The 27,025-nt window shown below is 29.1% G+C and overlaps 2 protein-coding genes across 6 annotated transcripts; both read left to right on the top strand.

Moving 5' to 3' along the window:
- Nucleotides 1–1,226: 1,226 nt before the first annotated feature.
- On the top strand, nucleotides 1,227–12,075 carry LOC114123079 (tyrosine 3-monooxygenase). 2 transcript variants are annotated; one of them, XM_027985941.2, is made up of 11 exons: nucleotides 1,228–1,933; nucleotides 5,310–5,421; nucleotides 6,566–6,637; nucleotides 7,322–7,390; nucleotides 7,480–7,527; nucleotides 8,101–8,246; nucleotides 8,354–8,694; nucleotides 8,811–9,143; nucleotides 10,355–10,481; nucleotides 10,595–10,824; nucleotides 11,033–12,075. In XM_027985941.2, exons 1-11 carry the CDS (start codon nucleotides 1,868–1,870, stop codon nucleotides 11,202–11,204), a joined length of 1,716 nt encoding a protein of 571 aa, XP_027841742.1. In that variant the 5' UTR covers nucleotides 1,228–1,867; the 3' UTR covers nucleotides 11,205–12,075. The 2 variants fall into 2 exon arrangements, with proteins under 2 accessions (XP_027841743.1, XP_027841742.1); XM_027985942.2 differs by lacking the exon at nucleotides 6,566–6,637 and having other exon boundaries at nucleotides 1,227–1,933.
- Nucleotides 12,076–12,596: 521 nt separating this feature from the next.
- Nucleotides 12,597–25,545, top strand: LOC114123080 (ras-related and estrogen-regulated growth inhibitor). 4 transcript variants are annotated; one of them, XM_027985944.2, is made up of 6 exons: nucleotides 12,597–12,854; nucleotides 12,965–13,082; nucleotides 20,535–20,591; nucleotides 21,769–21,842; nucleotides 22,983–23,181; nucleotides 23,738–25,545. In XM_027985944.2, exons 4-6 carry the CDS (start codon nucleotides 21,792–21,794, stop codon nucleotides 23,956–23,958), a joined length of 471 nt encoding a protein of 156 aa, XP_027841745.1. In that variant the 5' UTR covers nucleotides 12,597–12,854; nucleotides 12,965–13,082; nucleotides 20,535–20,591; nucleotides 21,769–21,791; the 3' UTR covers nucleotides 23,959–25,545. The 4 variants fall into 4 exon arrangements, 3 of the variants coding, with proteins under 3 accessions (XP_027841745.1, XP_027841744.1, XP_027841746.1); XR_003592323.2 differs by lacking the exons at nucleotides 12,597–12,854; nucleotides 12,965–13,082 and adding an exon at nucleotides 17,376–17,783 and having other exon boundaries at nucleotides 23,738–24,016; nucleotides 24,083–25,545; XM_027985943.2 differs by lacking the exons at nucleotides 12,597–12,854; nucleotides 12,965–13,082 and adding an exon at nucleotides 17,377–17,783.
- The last annotated feature ends 1,480 nt before the right edge of the window (nucleotides 25,546–27,025 follow it).

Genomic DNA, 27,025 nt, shown 5'->3' with positions numbered 1-27,025 from the left:
AATCAAAAATAATTTTTCAGTAGTCAATCAGTCGATAGCTGTCATAGGCGTAGGTTACCTTACTATAACGACGATGATGATTATAATGGTAAAAACGGCGCGATATTAGTTATTATTATATCGTATAACTCAACGAACATAATAATATGTGAATAAACGGGAAAAAAATACGTATCTACATAATATTTAAAAAAATTATCTGAAATGAATATATTATTACGTGTTATTTAAGAACCGTATGTATATTACCTATAACGTAGGTACGACTAATGAATAATTCCAATAACGCGATGTTTATATTATTACAAAGTATTAAAAAAAATTAAAATAACGATATCGCGAGGAGAAAAAAAATCGTAAAAAAAAAAAGAATTTAACGTACCGAACAGTATTTGGGTTTTATTCGCGTCGAGAGAACGGCGAGATTTCGCGCGTGCAACGCGTCGCGGTCGGCTACGGAATAATAATAATAATGGTAATAACTCTAAAATATAATAATATATTATTAACGGCGTGCGCGTCGATTACCGCGAACTTGACGACAATAAAACCGACGATGACACGACGGTCTTGAAATATAATTATAATATTATACATAATAATATATATTATTATACATACGAAATAGTGTTATGTTTATAATTATAATTATTATTATTATTATACATATCGTGGTGCGATGTGCGTACGTTATAATCGCATTGTTCACACACGACAGCATATAGCAACAATAACAACAATAACAAATAACGATATAATATAATATCGTAAATAAATCACGTCGCAGATGTAATAATATTATAATTATTAATATAATTTATAACAATAATATTATTATGATTGTCGAGTAATGCGCGCGCGTCAGCGAGAAAAGTCTCTCGTGACGTTCGGTCCGATCGTGTGCCGTGCGGCATGTCGTCGCGGCGATCCGATCGACGACGACGACGGCGGCCAAAAAGTTATCCGACAACGCGCGAGCAGGGTGTGGCGGTGGTTGACGGCCGGTGGGGCGGCGGCGTCATGGAAATCGTCGGCGGGCTGGCGGGCGGGTAGGGGGGAGGGGCACCGTGGAAATTCCCATCGTGCGTGCGTGTCGTCGCGTCATGTGCCGCCGCGGTCGGCGGTCGGTGGGCGGTCGACGTCGGCGTCTATCCGGGCGGAGGGGAGCGGACTCTCGACGCGCGCGCTCGGCCGATGTCCCTTTATATAAGGAGCCGGACCGCCGACACGGGGTTGTCTTTTCATTCGCATCCGAGTGCACGTGTGACGCGCGTTCTCCGCCGGTCGACGTAAACATACTCGTAATTGTTTCGGGTTCTCCGCATACATAGCGACAAATAGAGGACTTATATTACTGTTCAGTTTTTTTCGATTTTCCGTCAAGCGAGGAAAAATCCGAGAAGTCCTAAACCGGAACCGGTATCCAATACATACGAGCGCCTGCCATCATCGTTATTATACGCACGCCCCAGTCGTCGTATACGTAATAGTTGCAAGCCAGCAGAAGTCGTATACCGCATACACATATACCGTTTCCGTTTGTTGTCGATTTCGAGAGGAAATCTAGTAGCCCGTGAAAACCGTTTCCGATCCGTCAGAAACGACCCACCACATACGGCTATTCTGTAACTCTTGCCACAGCAGAGTTATAACCACTCAAACGAAACTAGACGAGTTGTCGACCCGCGATCAAGCCGAGACATCAGCTTTGACCGTAATTGTTATTTTTCTTTTATCCGCCGATAAAATCGATTTCGTCGCGTGCCGCGATATTTCTTGGTGATCATTTACACTGGATTTTGGAGCTTACGGCGTTTTGCTACACAGTTTTGGTAAAATCAACACTAAGAAACCACAATCAGATACAATGGCAGTAGCAGCAGCCCAGAAAAGTCGAGAGATGTTCGCCATCAACAAGTCATACAGCATCGAGGTAATAATAATAACCGCCGTTTCGTAACTATTTTTCCTTTACCCGTTGACTGCGAAAACAAACAGGTTCTGCATTTCCTTGTATTTTGTAAGTTAAAAAAAAAGTTAGTAGTTCCTACTTCCTAGTAAAACATCGGGTTTATTAAATCAGGCATAATTTTGAATGTCAGAATAAATTATTTTCAAAAATGTTCTTGCATCATATTATGGTTTTTTTTTAAAAAAAAAAAAAACCATCGCTTACGTATTTAATACAAGCATTTTAGTAAACAATTATAATACTATACCGGTTTTAAGCTATTCTAGACTAGTTGTGTGAATGTCCATGATCCTTGATATGTAAAATGAATATAACTAAAATAACCAATAAATGTTTTTATTTTCATAACATATTCAGCATTTAGCACTCGAATTATAAAAAAAATGTTCTATAATTATTCAAATACATTCCTATTAATAATATAATTAATATGTTGATTCACACTGAAATTCCGATATTTAAATCCTTACGATCATAATTTATTGTTGTTACAAGCGATCAAACCATAAGACGGCGTTTTGTATATGCAAATAATGATCTCGTGTTAGCTTATTCACTATGTTGTATTATATTCGACACTTTGCGTTCCATCGTCCAAGTCACCCAGACATGTTTATTATTAAACGTTTCTGTTCTCAAATTATATTTAATACTATAATTAATAGTGTCGGGAAATAATTTTTTTCATTATTAGATTTTTCTGAAGGTTGTCTTAATTATTAGGATTTAAAATATTTTGATTATTTATAAATTTATAATTTACAATGTATAACATTATGAATGTATTAGTACATTCTCCGATCGAATGAAAAATAAACCTTTCCTTTTTAACCTTGTCAACAGCAGGAGGGGCCTTGGATCTTTTTCGTTTCCGGATAATTCTATTTGATCTACATTAAAAATGTTAAGATATATTTTTTAAATCCGTATTCATTTTAGTTTCATTATTTCGTTATTCTCTCTTGCAGTATTGCAGAAAAAATAAAATTGGTTTAAAATATTATAATTACAACATATTACGTAAATGGTTTTAGACGATTATATTATTTTATTGTGGCGAATTTTAATAAAAATTTACAGTACACTTCATCGGAGACTAAGTCAACAAATTACCAGTAGCCGACAGACGTGACCAATAAATCACCCATTCATTTATTTCTATTATTTCGTGTACCTAGATGCAATATTATTTTCACTTCCTTCATTCATTAACAGGCCGTGTAAATGCACGTAGTCACTAGTCAACGCTTTCATTTTCTTTAAGATTTACTGCAATTATAAATTATAATGTATTTAGTTTTATATACATTACAGAGTCTTTATATGCGCTACACGTGAGAAAATATGTTTCGTATCTGAATTTTGAATTTTTTTTAAAATTATTTCCTTCAGACGTCATATTTTTTTATTTACAGGAGTATAAATCCGTTGAAACATATATTATTACTATCATTCCGAGTCGTCATACTGCGAGTTCACAAGGGGAAACGCCATATAATAATAATAATAATAATAGTATCAACGTCCTTCCGTACGATAACATCCAACCGGTAACGGGACGCCCTTGTTTCGCCTACAATATAATAGTGCATCAGCTAGGTCAAGGCGAACCGCATAAGTTTAACGATATTATTATTAAAAAGTTTATATATCTATATATATTATATAGGTATATATGTGTATATGTACAGCTGGTATATATGATGTGTATAATATTATAATCTCGACGATCGAAGCGTTTTTATATTTATCTGTGATGTAGAAAAAAACGAGTAAACAATTAAAAGAAACAACCGTACATTTATTTAGCCAATTAATATTATACATTAATTATTATGTCGGGTTGATTCTTATTTAATATTTGATTTTTTTTCTTCGTTTTTTCACTAATTTCATTTATGAAAAAGATGTTTTCACTTGAATCTAAAAGTTCAGCGTCATTGACCCAAAACCTTTTGTATATGTATTCTCCCGTTCTTATTCTCTGTAAAGAGGCAAGGGCGGCGTGTAATGGCTCTGTGAAAATCAAGATACCACTGCAGCCGCACGCGGAGTTCCGAGGCCAAATAGCTGTATAATAATAATATTATAACGATGGCCTTTTGCAAGCTTTAGAAACTTTTACCAGCATAATTCGTGTCCCAGATCATAATGATTTACAATTATTACACATTCCACCAATGGTACAACGTTCAATGATTAGAAATTTTTCTTTTTTAAAAAAAATCTAGTTTCGAATTCCAACGGAAAAAAATCACTATATGCACTGAAGAAAAAGTCCTATAAGCCGCTGTATGAAATGACGTGTGTCAAGAATAACAATTTTTCCGGATTTACCCCTCACTTCACACTTGTTTATATTTTCGTTTCATGTGTTTTTTATACGGTCCATTATATACGTGACCAAAAGAAAACGCGTACGGTACTATATAGTTGCATGATATATATATTTATACATTTTCATTGCGCCAAATCAAAAAAAAAAAAAAAAAACTATTTACTTATTTTTATACACTACAATGGCGAAATAATAATGCCAAATTTTTTTTTCAACCTTTACAGGCCAACATGGGTCAGCAACAGCGTCTCTCTTTCTACATATATATATATATATCTATATAAATTTATATATTATGTTTGTCTCTCGCCCTCTCTCTCACACACACTCTCTTTCTGTTTAGTGTTTTTGACACGGTTTTCGAATTAAAATCTGACACCGAGTAGGTAATTATTATTAATCCACGTCATCAGATACGTCAACTACACATCACTGCGCCGCGCCGAGTGTTCGTATAAGTACAATAAATTAATATATATATATTCTATAAACTATTGTTATCGAGTTCTCGTACTCGATTATTTACATGATATTTTCCTATTTTTTGTTTTCTTTTTCTCCTTTAACACATAACCAATTTTTTGATAATATACGCATATCATAATAATATATTATATACGTATAAATTCTCCTGGGAAGTTTTCAAGGTAATTCCAACACAATACATGCGGTAACAATATTATATGTGATAATAATAATTACAAACATGATTTATAAAAAAAACGGTTAGTTGTGAAAACGGTGAAACAACGTACCCTATGGGCTGTGTTGTCCATATCATATTGTTCTCCCATCTCCAGAGTTCATAAGTGTATAACGCGGTCATAATGATAATATTATTGACATGTTTATATAATGTAATCGACGCTGTTATTTACCATAAACAACGCGACGTATATATTATACGGACACGACTCATATACATATATAACCGTAACGCACGCGTTATTATTTTTTATAACCGAAATGTTTACCAAACAAAATTTACAATGATTTCAGAACGGATATCCAGCGAGGAGACGTTCTCTCGTGGACGATGCCAGATTCGAGACAATCGTCGTGAAGCAGACCAAACAGTCCGTGTTGGAGGAAGCCCGGCAATTGGCAAACGGTTAGTATAGACGATCGCATGCACGGGGTATTGATGGGGTCGGGATGGGTTTATAAAGGACGAATGACAACGGAAGTAAAACCAGCCGAAAACCTGAATAAGAATAAAAAATAATAATTAAACCGGACAAAAAATATTACCCATGAGTCAATCGAAATAATATAATTAGTATTATCACGCGTTCGGTGTTTCCGTTTTCCGATCGCCCGGTCGCCGAACAGGTTCCCCGCCGCGCTCGTTAGTTATATTTATATAAAATAATATAAGTAGTATATAATTTGCGCTACAGCCTTGGCGGCCGCTTCCGACGCTCAAGATCAACGCTGTCACTGCACAATCGTAATACACATTATAACGATCGAGATGGCAATGGGGTCGGTGCCGTATATACCCGTTTTGCCGTTTCCGAATCGCCATAATTCCGGTGATGAAACATTGGCTCACGTTTGCGAATCGTCCACATCCCATAATTTATTATACATGATATACGTGTATGAGATAAATTGTATAATATTTAAAACGATAGGCGACGAAAAAAATAAATAATAACAGTGGTATAATGATAAATTATTGTAATTATCGTAAAAACGTACGTACGCGCTGCGACCATAGCGTGCAAACATGACGTGTACGACGACGTTATTACACGTACGTGTCGGAACAAATTGTAGTTGACATTGTTTAAGGGTCACTCGGCCCGTCGCTTCTTCCACCGGAATCTCGGAAACGCCAAGCGGAACGCGAATCCATTTCGTCGGCAACGCACTGCTTGGTTCTGCATAATATAATATATGTTACGTCCGGACGGACCGGACACTCGTCCTGACGACGACGACCACTCGTTTTCTGCGTTTTCGTTTTGACTTAAACTATATCGTGTTAATCGTTTTGTCACAACGTTGTTAAGTAATAACACCTATATCATCCATTTATATCGCGATAATTTTCATTTTAATTTTTAGTTTTGGTTTTCATTTACTATATTTTATTATACAATTTTTTTTTTTTGTTTTTATTTTACATCATCGTTTGTCGCTAGTAGTTTATTATTTATTATTATATTGCATTATATTTTATACCCATCTCACCATTATGTACGTATCTGACAATAAAATGGCTACAATGTGTTGTTTATGGCTTTTAGACGCTTCTTTAGCGACCGACGCAGCCGTAGCGCATTTCGCCAGCCAACTTCAACGTCAACACCAAGCTCAAAGTAAGTGAATGTGCTGCTTTTATTATTTCTCATAAAACCATTCGGTTTGCAATTTTCCCTCTACGACGGCGGCGTTTTCGACGCGCGATTTGTTTTTTAAATCGTTTCGAACAGTTTTACGCGCTCAAATTCAAATTTATCAAAAAGTTTTTATAATATTTTATTTTTATTTCAATTATATCGAAGTCGTGCATCGTCATTATTTCTACATTCAAACAATACCACTTTTCGTTTCATAGATTCATTAAATAATTTTAACATTGCAGTATTGTAATAACTAATAATAATTAATACCGTCAAGTTATTTATTGTGTAACTGCTATCGTAATGACAAAACAAAACGTAGCGATTAAAATATTTGAAACCAGTTTAAATATAATATTTGGTAGAAATCATTTAGTTGACTTTAATTTAAACTTGGAGGTTCTTATGAGAAAAAGAATAATTCGAATGAGGTACAACAGTTTTTAACTTTCGTAATCAATATCTACACCATAATTACAACTATACGAAATATGGGTGACTTATTTATAATTAATAAAACAGTTAATTTATTTAGATATATTTTTTGAAAATTTTCAAAAACAATACATACCGTTTCCAAATTAATAAAACAATATAATTTTATTTAGTTTTTTTTTTTGCATGAATTTTTATTTATAATTTTTATTATTATTTTATTAGTTAACGATCAATACGACGATCAAGTTTTTGATTCTGAAGAAAAATCTATTGATCACGATCATGAAAATGGTAATTTATTTGACTGAACGCTTATTATTTTATGTTTTGTATGATTGCGAAGTTTTATTTATTATTTTTATTTTGCTTATTTTGATTAGAAGTAGAATCGTCCGAATCATCTGAACCATCGTCCGACAATGACTCAGGTAAATATTTTTATAATAATATTTAAATAGAAATAGAAATTAGATTATTAAATCTGATTTAGTTGTTCTAAAATATATTATTCCCATATAATTTATACTTATAAACAAACATCAAATTTCAATTTTTAAATTTAAAAATACATTACCTGAATAGACAATCATTTTTAGTGTTGAAAAAACGGTTTTTCATGCTGTAATACATTATTTAATATAGAATTTAATTCGTTTATGCTCTTTAATATTTTCACATTCACATATATTTTTTTTCAAATTTTTTCTCTATACTTCAATTTTATCATTTCCAACTGGCTATTTCTTTTCAAAATGACATAAAACGTGGTAGCTTTACCAATATTTCCTTTGACACGCCAAATCACTTATGCCAGCGAAATAAGTACCGATTACACAGTAGAGTGGGCAGCAAAAGAACCGGAACGACGCCACTTTGCCATTGAGGAAATTGCGCGGTCTGCCGCCCACTCGTCGTCCCTTATGATTCCGGAATTGTATTATCGCATTTCCGCCACAGAGAAAGATTTTAATTACATTGCCGTCGGGCGTTTGTATTTACAGATGCCGGACTTACCGAAGAAGAGGTGCTATTGGAGAAGGCAGCAAGCCAAGACAAAGATGCGGAGAAGGCCATACAAAGGGCTACTCTGGTATTGCGTCTGCGCGAAGGTATCAATTCACTCGCCCGGGTATTGAAAGTAATCGAAGTAAGTTGACTCGAAAAACGGTTAAATTCTATTTGTGACAAACTATGATTTTTTTTCGCTCGGGTACATATTAATATGATGCTATAACAATTTTGTAATATTTTCAGAACGGAAAAGGCAATGTCGTCCATTTAGAGTCAAGGCCGTCTAAGGAACAAGGAGTTCAATTTGACATTTTGGCCAAAGTGGATATGACAAGAAAAGATCTATTAGCTTTAATGAAGATACTGAGACAAAGCTCTACATTGGCAAGCATTACGATTCTAGCCGAAGACAACATCAACGTTAAGAACCCGTGGTTCCCGAGACACGCCCGTGACTTGGACAACTGCAACCACTTGATGACCAAATACGAACCGGAATTGGACATGAACCACCCCGGATTCTCCGACAAAGTATACCGCTCCCGCAGGAAGGAAATCGCCAACATTGCTTTCGATTATAAATTGTACGTTATAGCACTTGGATTATCATTTGTTTTATTTACGTTTATTGATATCATTGTATAGTTGTTTATCCCGATTTTTTTTTCACAACATTCGTATCATGCTTTTTGATTAACAGTGGTGACTTGATCCCAGTCATTGAATACACTGCTGACGAAGTCGGTACATGGACCGCAGTTTTCAACAACGTTTTGGACCTGATGCCCAAACACTTCTGCATGGAATACAGGAACGCTTTCAAGATGCTGCAGGACGACAAAATATTCACAGCTGACAAGATCCCGCAACTCAAGGATATGAACGAATTTTTGAAAAAGCACACCGGATTCACTCTCCGCCCAGCGGCTGGTTTGTTGACGGCCCGTGACTTCCTCGCCAGCCTCGCGTTCCGTGTGTTCCAAAGCACACAGTACATTCGTCACAGTACATCGCCATTCCACACCCCTGAACCGTAAGTATCTATTCAATCAAATATGTTCAACCTAAATCTTTTTGAAAAAATTAAATCATAACGCAATGGTCCAAATAGTTTTTAATATTATTATTATATAATACGCTTGAATGGTAAAAAATACATATAAAACTCTGCCTTGTACTACTTAAAAAATTTGAAACATTTTTATCCTGATTTATTTTCGTTAAGGAGTATAATATAACTAGATTAAATTCAAAATCAATGTTTTAACAAAAATAAAAATTTTATTTAACATTTATTAAACATCGATTTAATACCATTATCAGGCAAGTTGTATAGGCAATCTTAATACACCGAGTCCCGAGGCAATTATTTTGGTATTGTGTTGACCATTAATTTGTCGTTACCTATTTGTTTCATTACTTTTAATTGATTAAATTTAGAAACTTTATTCTAATCACTATTATTGTGAAACGAGAAACGTTGTATTTTCTTTTCAATAGATAGTCATTATGGTTAGTAATTCAATAATATTAGCGAAACTAAATTGCACTTATTATTTAGTAACGATTAATGACAAGTATATATATTATACATTTATACCTATTATTATATTTTCAAACCATTTTATTAGTAGTCGCATTTTCACAAAATAAATTGAAAACGGGGTAAAATTAAAGTACACTTAAAAAGAATCTATGTACCTTAATATATTTATATTTAGTATTGAATTACGTACAAATCTCTTTGAAACAAATTGAATAATAAAGTCGACAAGCCGATTATGTCACGGATAGAGACAATTTCCGTTCGCGTTGCAATATTGCACTATTATGTATGGGGGAAATAAACCTTTTGCACGAATATTTCTAAGTCCATTATACTTCGATGTATAAAGTGGCCCGTGATTCAATTAAATACAACTATGACAAAATTGCTTTTACTGATCTATAGCAACTACCGTTTATGTGATATTTAAGTTCACTTTAATTCGGTTAAATAAAGCTCTTTCGATAAAATGACATATAGTGTTAATAATAAATTACTCGGTAATTTTCATAAAATGTATATATTTAAAATATGTACAAAAACTCTATATATAGTTTTATAAGAAATCATCAATGGTTCATAAATTCATGACAAAATTATTTAAATAGGCTTCGAACATAATTATTACAGACGAAATAAATAAAATTGTACATATTAAAGTTGAGAAAAATTAAGTAATAAATGTAAATTATTTTCAGTGATTACATCCACGAAGTCCTCGGTCACATGCCTTTATTGGCCGATCCGAGCTTTGCTCAGTTCTCACAAGAACTTGGTTTAGCGTCTCTTGGAGCATCTGACGAAGAAATTGAAAAACTGTCAACTGTAAGTGTAATACTTGAATTATTATAACCCTTAAAAATTATTCAATTTCGGACTTATGTAATCAATTTTATATAATATATACTCATTATTATGTTTAATTTCAATATCTATAGGTATATTGGTTCACAATCGAATTCGGTCTCTGCAAGGAACATGGTGAAGTAAAGGCCTACGGTGCAGGACTACTATCCGCTTATGGTGAACTTTTGCACGCTGTTTCTGGCAAACCCGAACTCCGACCATTCGAACCATCAATAACAGCCGTCCAACCGTACCAAGATCAAGAATACCAGCCAATTTATTTCGTTGCTGAAAGTTTCGAAGACGCCAAGGACAAATTCAGGTAAATATTCTTTGCAACATTTCTGTAGCTATAATATATTATTTTCTCAGACCAAAAACAATAATAATATAATAATTGTATCAATTATTATTTAATGATTACATTATATTCAAGTAGCCATATAATTATAACACAGTACCTATGTCTAAAGTATAAACGATGGTTTGTGAGCAAAATATTTAACGGAAATTGATTTTGATGTTCACAGGAAATGGGTTTCATCTATGTCACGACCATTCGAAGTCCGTTATAACCCACACACCCAGAGAGCAGAAATCCTAGACTCAGTTGATCAGCTCAACAACCTCATGACACAATTGAACTTAGAAATGTTACATCTAAACACCGCACTGAACAAGTTGAAGATGAGATCCGGTTAAATTGACTAAATTCTCCCGGATGCATGCAAATATATTTACCATTTATTCATTTTTTTCCCCAAAAAAAAAATGTAATACTTATCTATTACTTATATATTTATTTACATATAATTTATATATATATATAGTTTATAATATTATTGTATGTCTTCGGCGTGTTTCTAGTCACCGGTGACGATGGGACAACTTTTTGTTTTTTCTACCGGCAAGATCTCTCGGAAATAATATTTTTATTTATTACATTTTGCTCATGCTTCATAAACTTTAATTAATAGATACCACACGTTCATAACCCCTAGTTATGTGTGCGTGTAAAATATCATATTTTAAAGTACTCACAAATAATTATTGTAGTTGAATATCGAAAATATTGTAAACTTTTACATCGACTTAATTTGGCAACTTTAAATCATCTACTCTTCCTAATAATGTTTATTTAGCATTAAACTAAACTTATTATATACACTTATCATATTATATATAGTCTATAAATATGTATGTATTTTCTTATTTATTTCTATTTAAAGTATTATTATTAATATATTTTTTGACACTACCGTGGTGTGTCTTTGGCGTAGAATCGTATTTTTTTTGTTTAATATAGAACCAAGTTTATGTTTCTTCAATATATTCATAGGTTATATGTTCAAGATTATTTTATGTTAGTTTTAGTTATTAAAAAATTTTCTTTTATTATTTTAGTTGCAATTATAAAACTATTTAGTTTCCAAAGCTATTTAGTAATATGTTAAAACTACAAAAAAATAAAGAAAATTAACTATTGTCATTTCACTTATCTATCAAGATAAGTAAAAACTGTTCATAAAAAATCAAATATTATAATATAATAAACGTATAATTATTAAACAAATTGCTGTGTTTGTGTATTTTAATCTTTCCCATATTTTTCTGTTTATAATATAAATGGTGAAATTAATGTCTCCAAACAGTTATGTGAAAATAAAAATGAAGCACCAAACATTTATAACATTCATTGGAGTAATACCTAGACACCGTCAATACTCAATAATCATGTGTTTAAATAAACAAAGTGCTTAAAATGTAGCCTACAAGCAAATTGAATACAAAAACATTCGATTAGAAATTGTGTAACACCTTTGTCACATTAATTATTAGTATGAAGTATAATATAATTTTTTTTTGAAAAAAAAATATGTATTAAATAATGACCTTTATAAACAACAATAACAACAATAATAGTATAACATGTTAGGTATAATATGCTTAAAATCCATGGTAATTATGAAAAATAGCTTTTTTTTTATTAAATTTGTTTTTGTTTATCTTCCATTTCAAGGCTGTTTCTGATGTGTTTTATTTGAACAATCACTACGTGTTGATTACTATTATTATTTTATTTCATTGTTTTATTGCTCGAAGTGAATTGCACATAATATGTAGGTACATAAATCACAACTACATTATACACATAAAGTCTTTCCTATATTGCCTTTGAATATAATTACATACTTTTATATGTGTTTTAAATGTTGAACCACAGATTTAACAACTTTTAAATGTAAAACAAATTCAACGATCACATTAATTATTTATTTTATAATGTTGATTCATATTTTTTTTATTTTTTTTTTAATTACTCAAACCACACTAATAAAAACTAAGAAAATCGTAAGTATTGTCATACTACCAAAATAGTGTATTGGATAAATTATATTATTCATCATGGTACAAGGCGTAGACGGCGGTAAGATTTAACCACATGTATTATTTTGGTTTAGAACGAGACGCAAAATCATAATGCTGTAGACTATCAAATCACTATTCAAATATCCGTGAATTGGAAATCACAAATCATCAGTTATTGTATTCCTAACTAAAATATCGTGCTATGTAGTAGTAAGTATCTACTGTTAAGTCTAGTTAATTATTTTAATAATAAAAAGTATTTAAAGTTTTAAAGAGTAGAGTAGAAAACCAATATTTGCGCTATATCCCTGTACCACTTAACTCCACTATATTATCTATTAAATTTACTTTTCATTAAAAATTCGATTTTATATCAGAATATTCGGGAAAAAATTGTTAGGTATTTGGAGCATAAAACTAAAAATATTATGTAGATGCGTTGCCACTTAAAAAACTGTAAAAATATATTTATAAACGTCAAAAATGTTGAACTAATTATATAAACACTTAAGAGGATTATATCTTAAGTTGCCAATGCATATACAACAATAATTTATACTTTGAAAAAATTATTTGGCTTTGTGGCTTTATATCTTTTGATAAACTTCACTCATTCTTGTCAAAAAGAACGTAAACTTTAATCTAGTCAAAATTCATATTTTTAATGAATTTGAACATTTTTTTGACTTTACATGTAGGTTATTCAATAAAATATTAATTTTTTTTATTTTGTAGGTTTGTATAGCTCCAAAAATATTTTTATTTCATTTTATATCATTATTAATACATTTTTATTTTTAGTTTAGTTGACAATTAATACTAAGACAATATAATAATGTTTTATTATTTACTTTATTATGTTTGTAACTTTTGTTAAATTTAAATCTTTCCACCAATGAACATGGATTTTTTAATTAACACATTATTTTTTTTTTAAATATTTTGTTTCTCTAACTAAAAGGTTTTTTTACATTTGTCCTACATTTACCATTGCATTATGTAAATATTAAAAGGAGTAACTATATAGTTAGAGTAGTTAGACAATTAAATAATTAAAAGGACATTATTAAGATTATTTTTACTTATACCCATTTAATTGAGTATACACTTATAAAATAATCCACTCAAAACTCTATATTATGTATTTGTTACAACAAACTTAAAATAATTCTAATTTATAACAAATTTTATCTTCTTACTTTATACTTATTAGCTTTTAGAAATATCTAAAAATTGTATCAACATAGATCATAATAATGACAATATTAATTATTATACTATTATTACTACTCATGTATCTGTTGTTTCCATCTGACAAATTACACCAAAGCAAACTTGTGTTCAACATTTTCAATTTTGACTTATATTTTATAAACTTAAATAATAGATTGAATTAACCTATTATCAAAGTTAAAAATAAGAATAATATATGTACTGATGCATTTTTTAAATTTTAATTTTTAAGCTAGATATACCTATAATGAGTATTCTAAACTTTATTTGACTTTTAAAGTAAAATATTAATTCACTCTAATATTACAACTAACAACCCACAGTCAGGCACGAATCTTTAAATCATAAATAGTGGGAGATCTATATTTTTCAGAAAAATACATTTACAATTATAGTTATAGTACCTACTTAATAGATAATTTATTTTAGCAATGAACGTTTGTAAACGCTAGTGGATTAATTTTTCTGGAGAAGATTCTGAACACTGATATTGAGTGATATAAAATGATAATTTTGATATTAAACTATAATTATTTAAAAAAAAATGTTTACATACATTTGAACAAAAATGAATTTTTTAATTTACATAACAATTTTGTACAATATCTTAATATATTTTATTAAAAACCATTCACTTTGCATTGAAATCCGGGCTCTAATAAAATACACTTGAATAGATAATTGAATTCTACTCCCAAAATATCACCAAATCCTAAGAGTAGAAAATTGAAATATAAAAAAATTTATCTTAGTTACCTATATAACTTTTATTATTATAAAATTGTTTTTTTTTATTATTATATTATTATAACTGACGTTGTAGTAACTAATTATAGGCATTTAAATATTATCTGAAATGAAACAAATAATTAACCAACATATTATTATTACATAAGAAGTGGATTAAATGTTTCATTGTTTGAAAATAAAGAATAAAAAAAAATCGTTAAACAAATGATTATATAATATTATTATTTGTTTGTGTGTAAATAAATTATGCAATTTAATTAAATACTTTGGGTGTACTACTTAAACAACGACGACCCTTTATAATATTATACACTTGGTTTAGTGATTATTTAGAGAGTAAAAAAAGTTTAAAATATTTAACTGTGCTAATAATGTAATATTTAAATCAGTAATCACTGTATAGTATTCACATTTATATAATTAATCTATGGATCAATACGTATTTTTATGAAAAATTTTCTTATATTTGATATATTTTAATTTAATGTTTAATGGTTTTGTTTTTCACCAATATTTAAGCCATATAAAATTTATAAAAATATCTTAATCAACTTTAAACCCTATATAATAATTTAATACATATTACAATTTAAATAATTAATACAAATATATAACACATAAGTGTATAATGTATATAATAATAATGGTAGTACAAAAAATACACCTAATACAAATTACAATGCATATAATATTATACATTAACAATATACCCAATTTCATCAGTTTTTTTAATGCAGTGAACAAATGGTTCAAACTGTGCTACGTCTACCGTTCATACATTATTAAAATATGGAGGACACATTATATTTTTAAACAAAAGTAATAAGAATTCGTGTAATTACTTATTTTTAAACTTATCAAACAAATGCGCCGAAATGTCACATCACGGACGTTGCTGTTGCATGCACAATAATTTTGCACGCTCACTTATAAAGTTATAAATTATCATGAATATAGATACCATATTTAATAATATGTATGTACAATTTATTTTGTTTTGTATTACAACCCTATAGTATACAGTAAAAATAATAAAAATATTGCTACCTCTTTGAATTTGATAAAATAAAAAACCTATTCTTTAACTGTACATACACTGAAGTGGGGCTATTTTATTTTGAGTTTTGTACTGTAATTTCAATATATTAGCTATATAACTATTATAGTAATAGTGTACTATTTAATTTAAAATAATAATAGTATTATTAGTTATAGAATTAAAAAATCAACAAAATTGTAAAGTATAACTACAACGTTTTACAGGAATATTGTAGTTTTACGAGAATAAAAAAAACACTACATGTAGTGTATACGTATACTAATTAACGATGGCTATAGCATTGAGTGTTCAAGTTGACAATGACAAATGTCACTAAGTCAAAAAATGAATTAGTTCATCTTTTTTCTTTACAAAAATTTATCGTTTACGAAACTGGATCAATTTAAATTTAGCATATTGACTTATAATCTCATGATTTTCATGTATTTGATTCGTCTAAACTCTAAAATATTATACTCCAACATAACCATGGCTTCGTAAATTACCAATACATTTTTTTTCGTTTTTTCATTATATTGTTAATACTTTACAATTATAAAAGTAATAAAGACATGATCAAAAAATTACAATTTCTAAAGTTTAATCAAATATAATTTTCTTTTAATCATAATTCCAAAAAAAAAAAAAAAAGAAAAGACTAACATATTTTATCAATCGGTAATCACTAGGTAATCATTATATCTATACAATAGACAAACTCGTCGTAAACATTTAGATACCTATCAACTTATTTCCTCTCTTTATGAAATACAATTTTTATCATTCATTATCATATAAACTCGCACGATCATGAACATAATTGTATATAGTTGTATAATTATTAATTAGTATTGTGCGTATAGTATAATAATATGTTCGTTGTGTAACTGTATAACCGCGCCATGGGCGGTACCTTTTTTATAATTTACAATTGCTATTCCTTATAATCGATAAAATAAAAATGATAATGTAATTGTAGAAAAAATATTCTTTTTATATTTTTCGTAAATTTGGAACTAGTCAGCTGGTAGTCTTCGGCACAGTTGTCGATGATAATTGATAACCATCACCGGCGCACTAAATCCGTACTGTCGAATAAAAAACCAAAAAGACGGTTTCGCGTCGCATACTCGCGATAAGCAGTAATAATATTATAAGAATAATAACGTCTCGAACAGACGCGGCGTACTTAGGCACGCGCGTTTCGGGTAATAGGCGCGAGACGGAAGCGACTGCTGGCGCGCCCGCCCGACCAGAGTGCTTTTATTTTTAGAACTCGCGCGGGGCGCAGTAGCAAGCGCGCCGTTTTTTTTATAATATATCATTTATACATATATTACATTGCTGTATAAACACTCGTATTAACCATACCCACATTTGAGCACCAAAGCCTGCACACACACACACACACACACACACACAATATTATACACACTATTTACTGTGTTATATTGTACGTGGCGTATACGAGCGCGATTCTCCCCCTCGGACGGGTTCGATTATTCTCGACCGTTGTCGAGTCTGTCTATATTATGAGTATAACACCGACGATAATATTATAATATTATAAGACTCGGTCAGACTTTTTCAATCCGTCGCGTTAAAAACATATATATATATATATATATATATTGATCACAAATCGTACGCGTAAAGTGCCGGTCATATTTATAATTTATATATATATAGGTAAGTAAGCGTAAATATACGAATTACACGTGCACTCGTCTTACGGTGAAAACGCGATCTACACATTATTGTTATAAATAATATAATCGTACCGTACCGCGGAATGTCGTCGAATCCCATCCGAGGAATCCGGCGGAAAAAGTCATCGCTGACTGAAGTGAAGATAGCGGTTTTGGGGGCTCCCGGCGTCGGAAAAAGCGGTGAGCAGCACCTGTATGTTATATTAGATAATATTATATATTGTGTACGTTGTGCAGAGCCGGTTAAGGGTCAATAGATCCTCCCCTTCTCAACCAAAAAATTTGCAATAAATGTAACTTAAATATTATTGCAATTAAAATAGGTAGTTAATAACATAGTATTATGGTTATATAGATACTTCAACAAAAAACGAATGAACAAAATCATTTTGTACTTAAATAGCTTTTTCCGTGGATTTAATTTTAAAAAACGCATGCATCTACATCAATCTTTATTATAGTTAATCATGTATAACTAACTCATAACTAAATTAGATTCAGTGCGTAATAACGGACAATTTAACATTTTCCCATGAATTTTCACAAACAAGAAACGATCTTTTACACTTGAATTTAAAGAAGATAGAGTAGAAGTACCTAATTCTTAAAATTATTTTTAAATAATTAGCTAACGATGTTTCTAAAAACGATTAACACTGCCTATAGGTAGTGATAATTTTATGTAATGGAGCGAATAATTATTTGTCTGCTGCTGCGGGTATAGTGAATACAAAATTTTAAAATGTATTAATTCTTTTGTATATATTTTTTTTAAATCCAAATGAAAAGTAGATATAAAAGATAAATTTTAAATAAAAATTAACATTATTAGATATATTTAAATGTATAGATTATTTTTAAAAATGTCATAATTATTAAACTATTAAGAAAACCAATCATTTAGAAAGAATTGTTATAACATTTAATTTTTGTTTGGTTATAGGCAGTTAAAATGTTGCCGCTTTTCAAAAGTTCCGCTTGTAGGCTGTAGCATATATTTCTTTTACCTAGGCCAACCTAGCCGCAAATTACAATAACCGCAAATTTGCGGAGTAGTGTGGATTTTAATAGCCATTGACATGCACGATTCCACATAACTTTTAATACAATGTTACCATACAATAATGAATTTATTGTACATGTAAACCGATCATTTTTAAAAAATAACTCAATGATGTCAATATGAAAGTATGTCACTGACTATAATCAAATGTTAGAATTTAATGAAATATTAGAATCAAAATAATTTCATCTGAATGTAGTAGAATACTATATGTAATATTTTTAGCTATAACTGGTATGTATTCCATAGCGTAATTTACTTTGATCTTAATCAAGATTGATCTCAGATCTTATCTGAAAAATTAAATTAATGAAATTTTAACAGTTAATATTTGATATAGATAATGTTTATGTCATACGAAAAAAACAAGTTGTTAAAATTCTAATATATATCTCATCAGTCATCGTAAGGAAATAATTAACCATTATATGTCCAATAATTACAATATAAAATACAAATCTACGACTAGGTACTAAGGTACCTACCTAATAAGAAATTATATATTATTATAATTGAGACGTAGGTAGGTATATAATATTGACTGTTACAGCTCTTCAAAAAACTACGGCTATGAATAATGTTATTATTTTTATAATGTATCCTTGTTTAGTATAATGTACTTGATAAAATTTGTTCGACACGTGCTTTCGAGAAATAGAAATATTTCTCTTGGACGGTGCATTAAAACTGAAATTATATGTTTTTTCTATTTATAAATGGCACATTACCAATTTTTCCATTAAAATGATTGATTAAGTTTCCTAGTTGAACAGCGCCTATCAAATATTCAGTTGAAATTCAATACATTTTTCAGACGATTTCATATTGTTGAATTTGTTAATAATCAAATTGAAAATGAGTTTTACTTACCTGGCTAATTATTAAATTCTTGAGGTTAGGACACCACATCTACCTACACGAATTAACGACGTCGAACGAACATGAGACAGGCCAAATTTATAATAAGCAATATCCTTTAAAAATATAGAAAACTGATTTATCACAAAATTTAAATGTATGAACATTATCTGTGCTTTCATATAGGGTTTTTTTTATGTTATTTCAATATTAAGCATGTCACGAGTACGAGTATTAGTCTAATCAAATTAGTAAAAAGTTTGGAACTAATTCTCCAAAAGCTTATTTTTGTTTTTTTTCTGTTTATAAGTTATAACTTACTTTTTAACAAATAAAAGTCCTGACACCTACCCCTTGTACATTGACGAGTTATAAGCGAAAACAGTGATAAGGGCTCGCCATCCTTTGAAGAGGGGAGAAAGTTACGCATAAAATGTAGGTGTGAGGACTTTTAGTATGTTTATAAGTGAGGTAGTATAAACTAAAAAAAAATCAAAATCCAGCTTTCGTTAAATTAGTTCTGAACTTTGTCAGTTTTTGGTTCTATAATTTACCTATGGGCTATAATAAAATTATGTAAAATATAAAAATTTAAAAATTATCGCATAACTCAAAAAATTAAAATATTGTAAAAAACCCACGAGAAAACCCAGATAATATTTTTCTTATCTTTAAGTTTGATATTAGGTCAATTTAATCTATAATTAAGCCTTACTGTACAAAATTGGAACTTTCAAACACAAATTTGGGTGTGAGCGTGTGACGAACCTCAATTATACTTATAATAATATATAATACGTCTAAATTTAATCCATTAAACAACCTATACTCATTTTAATATATCAAAAGTGTAAATTAATAAGAAAAAAATCTAGTTGTTCATAATAATTAACTTTGGCTTCATTAAATAATATAGATTTGAATTTCTGCTTTAATGAATATTTATGAACGTATAATAGTTGGAACTAGTCATAACATAAAATTAACTATTTTTTTTCTCTTGCTTTTAGCATTGACCGTGCGGTTTTTAACAAAGCGATATATTGGCGAATATGACCACCAAGCTGGTAAGTATTAATTTGAAAATTAATGCAAAAATAGAATTACAACCCAGAAAACTCGCCGTTAAATAATTCTGTAAAAAAAAAAAATGTAATAATTATTATAAACTGGTACTAAAGTAAAATTAGACTATCTAAATAATTTATAATAATATCGTGTTTATTTAAATTGTCTTTTTCTGTAATAATTATATGGTTGTATAGTACTAAACTTATACTAAAACAAATACTTTGTGAAAACGTTTAAGGATAAAAATAACTTTTGAAGGCCAAACAAAATATTGATGAGATTGCATAGTACACAATGAACGAAAGATTCCTATAATATACAATATGTTAAGGCCATATAGACTTTATTTAATGTTTAATCTTGCAGAAGTTCGCAAATTGCAATAATATAATATTATGATTAAATAAAATCTTGAGAAATAATAACAACATTAAAAATGGTTAAACATATACACTTAATGTGTTCATAAATACTGTACACGTCTATACGCGTATCCGTATTATTTGATATTTTATCTTATTACTTTACTAATAATTTACAAAGGTGGGCAAGTTCATTAAGGCAATTTAGTATTAACTTGAGTTAATTAAATTAAGTCAACGTTTTAAGTACATTGAGATAAAAATCAATACCAACAAACCATAATATATTGAACTCTAAAAGCTTGAAATGTAATACAGCAAACTTTTATGTAATTGTGAAATTTAATATTTTTAAATATTAACAAAATATGCTAAAAGTGCATATTGATGTTCTCTCTCTTCATATTAGTTTCACGCTAGTTAAAGAGATTTAAGAAATTATGCGTTTGTGTCAACTAAATTACTACTATTAAAGAATATTTATTCATTTATTTATACTTATTTAAAATCTTTGAATATAACGTGATTAAAAGAAACAATGAATAATAAATAATTGTTAACTACGATTAGGTATAGATACCATAATATATAAACAATTTTTAACTTATTATTGTATTATTTTTGAAATCAACTATAAAAAGCTACCCTATGTATGCACAAACAAGAACTCATAACTTATCAGTTGTTGCAATGAACTATTTAACTCAATTATTAAGATAATTAGAAATTTAATGAACTATATAGTTATTAGTTAGGTTAACGAAATCGTAAAATACTATGTGTTGATTGTTTGAATTCATTTACAATATAGAAACGAGGTACAAGCATGAAGTGATGGTGGATAGCGAACCGATTCTTTTCGAGATACTAGACACCTGTCCAAAGGTACGTATGATATAGATATTTAGTAATATAAATTATTTATGTTTAGGTACATAATAATAAAATACGTATATTACTAATAGAGAACGTCATATCTCATTAACAAATGTCGTTATTGTATTATCTTATTAAAGCATAATATGGAAAATCTTACGTTCAAAAGATTTGATTTGATTTTGTTTTTTAAGATGAATTGATTTGAATCAAACTTAAAATTAAAAATATTAATATAAGACATATTTTAGTTAATTATCGCTTAAATATTATCAATAGGTAGGTAATTAAAGTTCAGATAATAGGCACTGGTATAAATAGGCTAATTTTTCTATTTTTTTTTATGAGGGAAGGTGTGCTGTTGTGGGTTAAATCTAGCAATGTTATAATCGTAGCTAGCTAATATGAGCTATTTAAGAAAAAATTGGCTCTAAAATATGTGTGTGGGATTTTATCTATAGGTATATATTTTAACATCTAATTAAAACTATTTTTTATTCATTAAATTACTATTATCTTCATTCTTCAAGACCTCAGCTATATCAGTTATGATATTTAATTATAGTCTTTCAATATTTATGCATGTTTATGTATATTATGATTGTTATGGGTACGTATAAATATATAATATACAATAGTACCTATATCAATTCAAAAAAAATAAATATTTAAACACAGAAAGAATCAAAACAATTAAGTTATAAGGTTAAAATGAACTTATCTCTAATTTTAGATAGTTATAGTTATAGTTATAGTTTTAGGTACTAGGTACTTTTGTAGGGAACATATTTTAACGTGTGTATACTTATAATATATTCATTATATCCTCATCGTATAATAAACTAATGTATAAACTTATGTATTTAATCGGTTAATTATATGTTATACACTTTATTTACCTGTTATTTTTGTTTCTCGATTTGATAGACACTATATACAAAAAAAAAATGATAAGTATAATAACTAATAAATAGTAAAACCTACAAACTCGACACTTGTAAACCTTGTAAACTATGTGCCTACAAATATATAGATAGGTATCTCTAACTGTATAATCAATTTCCAATTAGATATTATTATTATCAGTTGTTTAACAAATTACTGCTTGCCCTGTTTGTGTATATCTATAATTTTTTTAATTTTTTATAGAATGACGAAGAGTTACCTTTGAATGACGTTTACAATTGGGCCGACGCGCTTGTGTTAGTATTCGCCATAACAGATAGACGATCTTTCAATTACGTGCGGCGTGTAAAACAAACTATGCTGGACACTTTTGAAATGCCCGTGGCGCTAGTGGCCAACAAAGCTGATATGGTTCATCTCAGACAAGTCAGCACAGAAGAAGGTACCTACATTAATAGTACAAAGTATGTCCAGTGGAATACATTTTATGTTTTCCTATTGTGTCTTCAATATTGTTAAGCATATTTTTTTACAACATACTATGCTCTGTGCACTGTGCTTACCTATAAAAAAGCCAAAAATCACAAGTGACCTTTTCTACCCTAATGGTGAAGGTAGTGATAACCGCATACATACATATTTTATACAGAGTGTAAGCTGGTACCTACCCTTGTATTCCTTTGTGTGTGTCACAGGATAACTGTATACGCGTATATACATATTATCATTATGAAAAACAAAATATATAGACAGATCTGATTAGGGATGTTGAAAAAAATCGCTTTATCGGAAGAAATTAGATTTTGATTTTTTTATTATTTTTAATACAATTTTGACTTTTATAACTGATCTCTATAGTATTCTGAATAAAAATGAAAATATGGAATCAATACGCAACGTACAATATATATTATAACAATATTTGAATTATTTAAATAATTTAAATGTTAATGTATAGCTAACTAATATATAATTATTATATTTCTGTGGTGCTACAGGTGAGATATTGGCGAAAGATTTCGAGTGTTGTTTCACCGAAGTGGCGGCCGCCGAACAAGTGGGACAAATCGCCGAGGTGTTCCTTGAAGTGTGTAGAGAAGTGTTGAGTGTTCGGCGGAAAAACAAACAATCGTTGCTGGACCGAATGTTAGGTGGTAAGACGGCCGTTGTAAAGGCATACGCCCGTGGTAAAAGTGACAGCGCTTTGCCAAAAGACTAATACTTTTGACGGTGTCAACACAATCTTCCGGATATAGAGTTACAACAGTCACAGCGTGGTATATATTATAGTATATGCACATAAGTATATGACATTATATACAAAATATTTATTTTCTCCACAGACAATAACTCGGAAAATAGACTCAAGGAACTTTTAAATTGTTTATTTTTTAAACGTTCGGGAACATTAACTATTTTATATTTTCCATGATTTCAATATCTATTCTCGAGACTAGAAAAAACTATAATTCCTAACATAATAATGCATATTATTGGATTATCCTAACATATAAATTGTCTAATTCGTGATAAAAGAGTTACTCTGTACATATAATAGTATTATGTATATGATAATAAAATATATTTTAGTAATTATGTTCATATAATAAAAATCGAATTTGGATGTGAGCAACTGTGGATTTCTTGCACCACCAACCGCAGAAACTGCATCATACCCATAATTCAAATATATCAAATATAATATATTATATGCATACTGCAACTAGATGCAGATTATTTTAAACAAAACATTCATTACATATGTTGTATATGTATATAAATACCTCAAGTACATTTTTATGTTTTCGTAAAAAGAAAAATTGTTTTTTTAATTTAGCGTACTTATAAATAGCACTATATTTTTTCAAAAAGACATTTATTTATATTTATTATTACCTGAACATAACGAAAAATTGTCTTTTTATTTTATATGGTCTGAAAATGTAATACAATCATATAAAAAAAATATGCTGTATTCAAAAAACTTTAATAAATTGTAAATGTTATCGTTTATTTTTATTTGTGTTTTAAATAATTGTTAAATAGATAATAATGTCAACTATAAAACGTTATTTCTTTGAACTAGGTATTAAAAGTTACTACAATACGTACTACTTATCACACTTTAAAATAATATATGTTCAAAATCTATAAATGTTTAGCTATTTTTATTAGTATACCTATAGTCTTATATCGGCTATACCTATACATAACATTTTAACTTAAACCTGTTAATATAATAATATCCTTATAAACATTGGATAACAAACTGATTTGCGTAGATATTTATCTTTTTTTATTATTAATTAGTTGTAATTTATAACGGAATGACAAATAAATGTAATTCAATTATTGTATTTAAATTAATTTAATGATATATCGGTACAACAATATAGTTTTCATTCAGGTGAGCTAACATGGATCTCTAAATCTTATTTAGCTTTTTATTTGGATTTTGAAAACTAGAATTTAAAGAAAGAAGGAAGGAAGTTATTATATTGTTATGATGCACCACAGTCCACAATGTCTTTTTTATACATTTAACTGGAATTTAATATTTATGTTACTTTAACGATTGTATATTATGTGTTTTTAAAATAACATATACATTATACATACTTTATGCGTTATGAATATTATTATTAACCTCGTTAGTAAATAGTATGTATAATTGTAACTTAAAATAGTACATTTTATATAAACCTTTAATCAAATGTATTTTTTTTTTTTAATGTTCAATTAAAATGTTAACTATTATCTATCACGTCAAAGATAATAATTAATAAATATTCTTATTTTCTTCATAGTTGTATAGTAGCATTACCAAAACACGTATGATTCGAATATTCTATAAAAAAAAAATACCTATGGACTCTATATATTGACGTTGCTACTTCAATATCACTTGAAGGAGGACTTTGAAATTTAATTGTTAACACTATACTTGGTATATTATAGTATATGAATACTATTAATATCATAGATGGACAAATATTCCAATTAATTGTTTCAATTACCGGAACACCGACAAAATATTCATATATTATGATAACATACACCCGTTACCCAATGTAGTGTCGTCATATTTTATTTTACTTAAACCGGAACAAACATTTTTGTATAAATTGCATGAATAAAATATTACCACACATCCACGGTCAACCACCAGTTTTGATTTTGACATTCTATTTTCTCACTATACAGAAATACCACACACAATGGTCTACACTCTACAATAACATACGTTTGGTCGTAAAGCACTTAAAGTATAATTTATGCGCCCCAATGCGAAAAAATGTAATCCCCCCTGCCGAATAACTCAAATTATAATATATAAATAATGTTTTTGTTTTTTACCCAGACACTTGATAAAATTATATGTATAAGACAAGGACATTTATTAAATACTTATTGTAGGTACTCATTTAGTTTATAAATAAAATTCAGTCTCAATACCAAAGTTATAATAATTTCTTCCTTGACTTTTCTGAAGCAAAAATTACAATAATAATGACATTGAAATCTGAATTTCTAGTTTAATAAGACTGGATGTTAAGAGTGGTTAGTTAAGAAGGAGTTGGGCTGTTCACTCCTTTGCAAGATCTTCATAAAAATTATCAATACTCAATATTCGATAAATAAATAAATTTTCTGAACTAAATGAGCCTATTTGCGTACCGAGTGTAAAACACTAAAACGCTATATACGCTAGTCAATATAGCCATTGTTGTCAAGTAAAATAAAAATTAATACTTTTTGAAATCTTAATAGAAGGTTTTTTTTTTCAAACACAAAAATAATCTTATTCAAAATTACCATGTAATAGTGATCTCTTTAAAATTAGTTGCACTACTTTCGTCAGACTCTATTTTTTGTTAAAAAAATAATTTTTATTGTTATTACTTATTAATTAATATACATCCGTTTCTTGGTATAATTTCAAAGTCGTCAATTCCCCATTTTTTAACAGTTTATAATTTGTAATATGCATAATGCATTTATATTAAACGTAACAGTTTTCTCATCCATACATCCATACTATCACAATCCACCCCTAAAAATTGTCACTTATGCAACCCCCCCTCCCCCCCCCCAAAAAAAGTGGGAAATACAAATTAATGATTTTTATCAAAATTTACTATTTTAATCATAAAAATATTAAGGGCTACAAAATAAATAATAATACTACCCATCAACTATCAAGAGTTATAAGATTTAATAGTTATATATTTTAAAATCCTGTAATTATAGGTAAAATCATAGACCTTATAAAATCTATGGTAATA

Source organism: Aphis gossypii, chromosome 1 (assembly GCF_020184175.1).
Source record: "Aphis gossypii isolate Hap1 chromosome 1, ASM2018417v2, whole genome shotgun sequence".
Taxonomy (NCBI): Eukaryota; Metazoa; Arthropoda; class Insecta; order Hemiptera; family Aphididae; genus Aphis; species Aphis gossypii.
The sequence above is the reverse complement of the archived record's forward strand: the minus strand, read 5'-3'. Positions and strand labels throughout refer to the sequence as shown.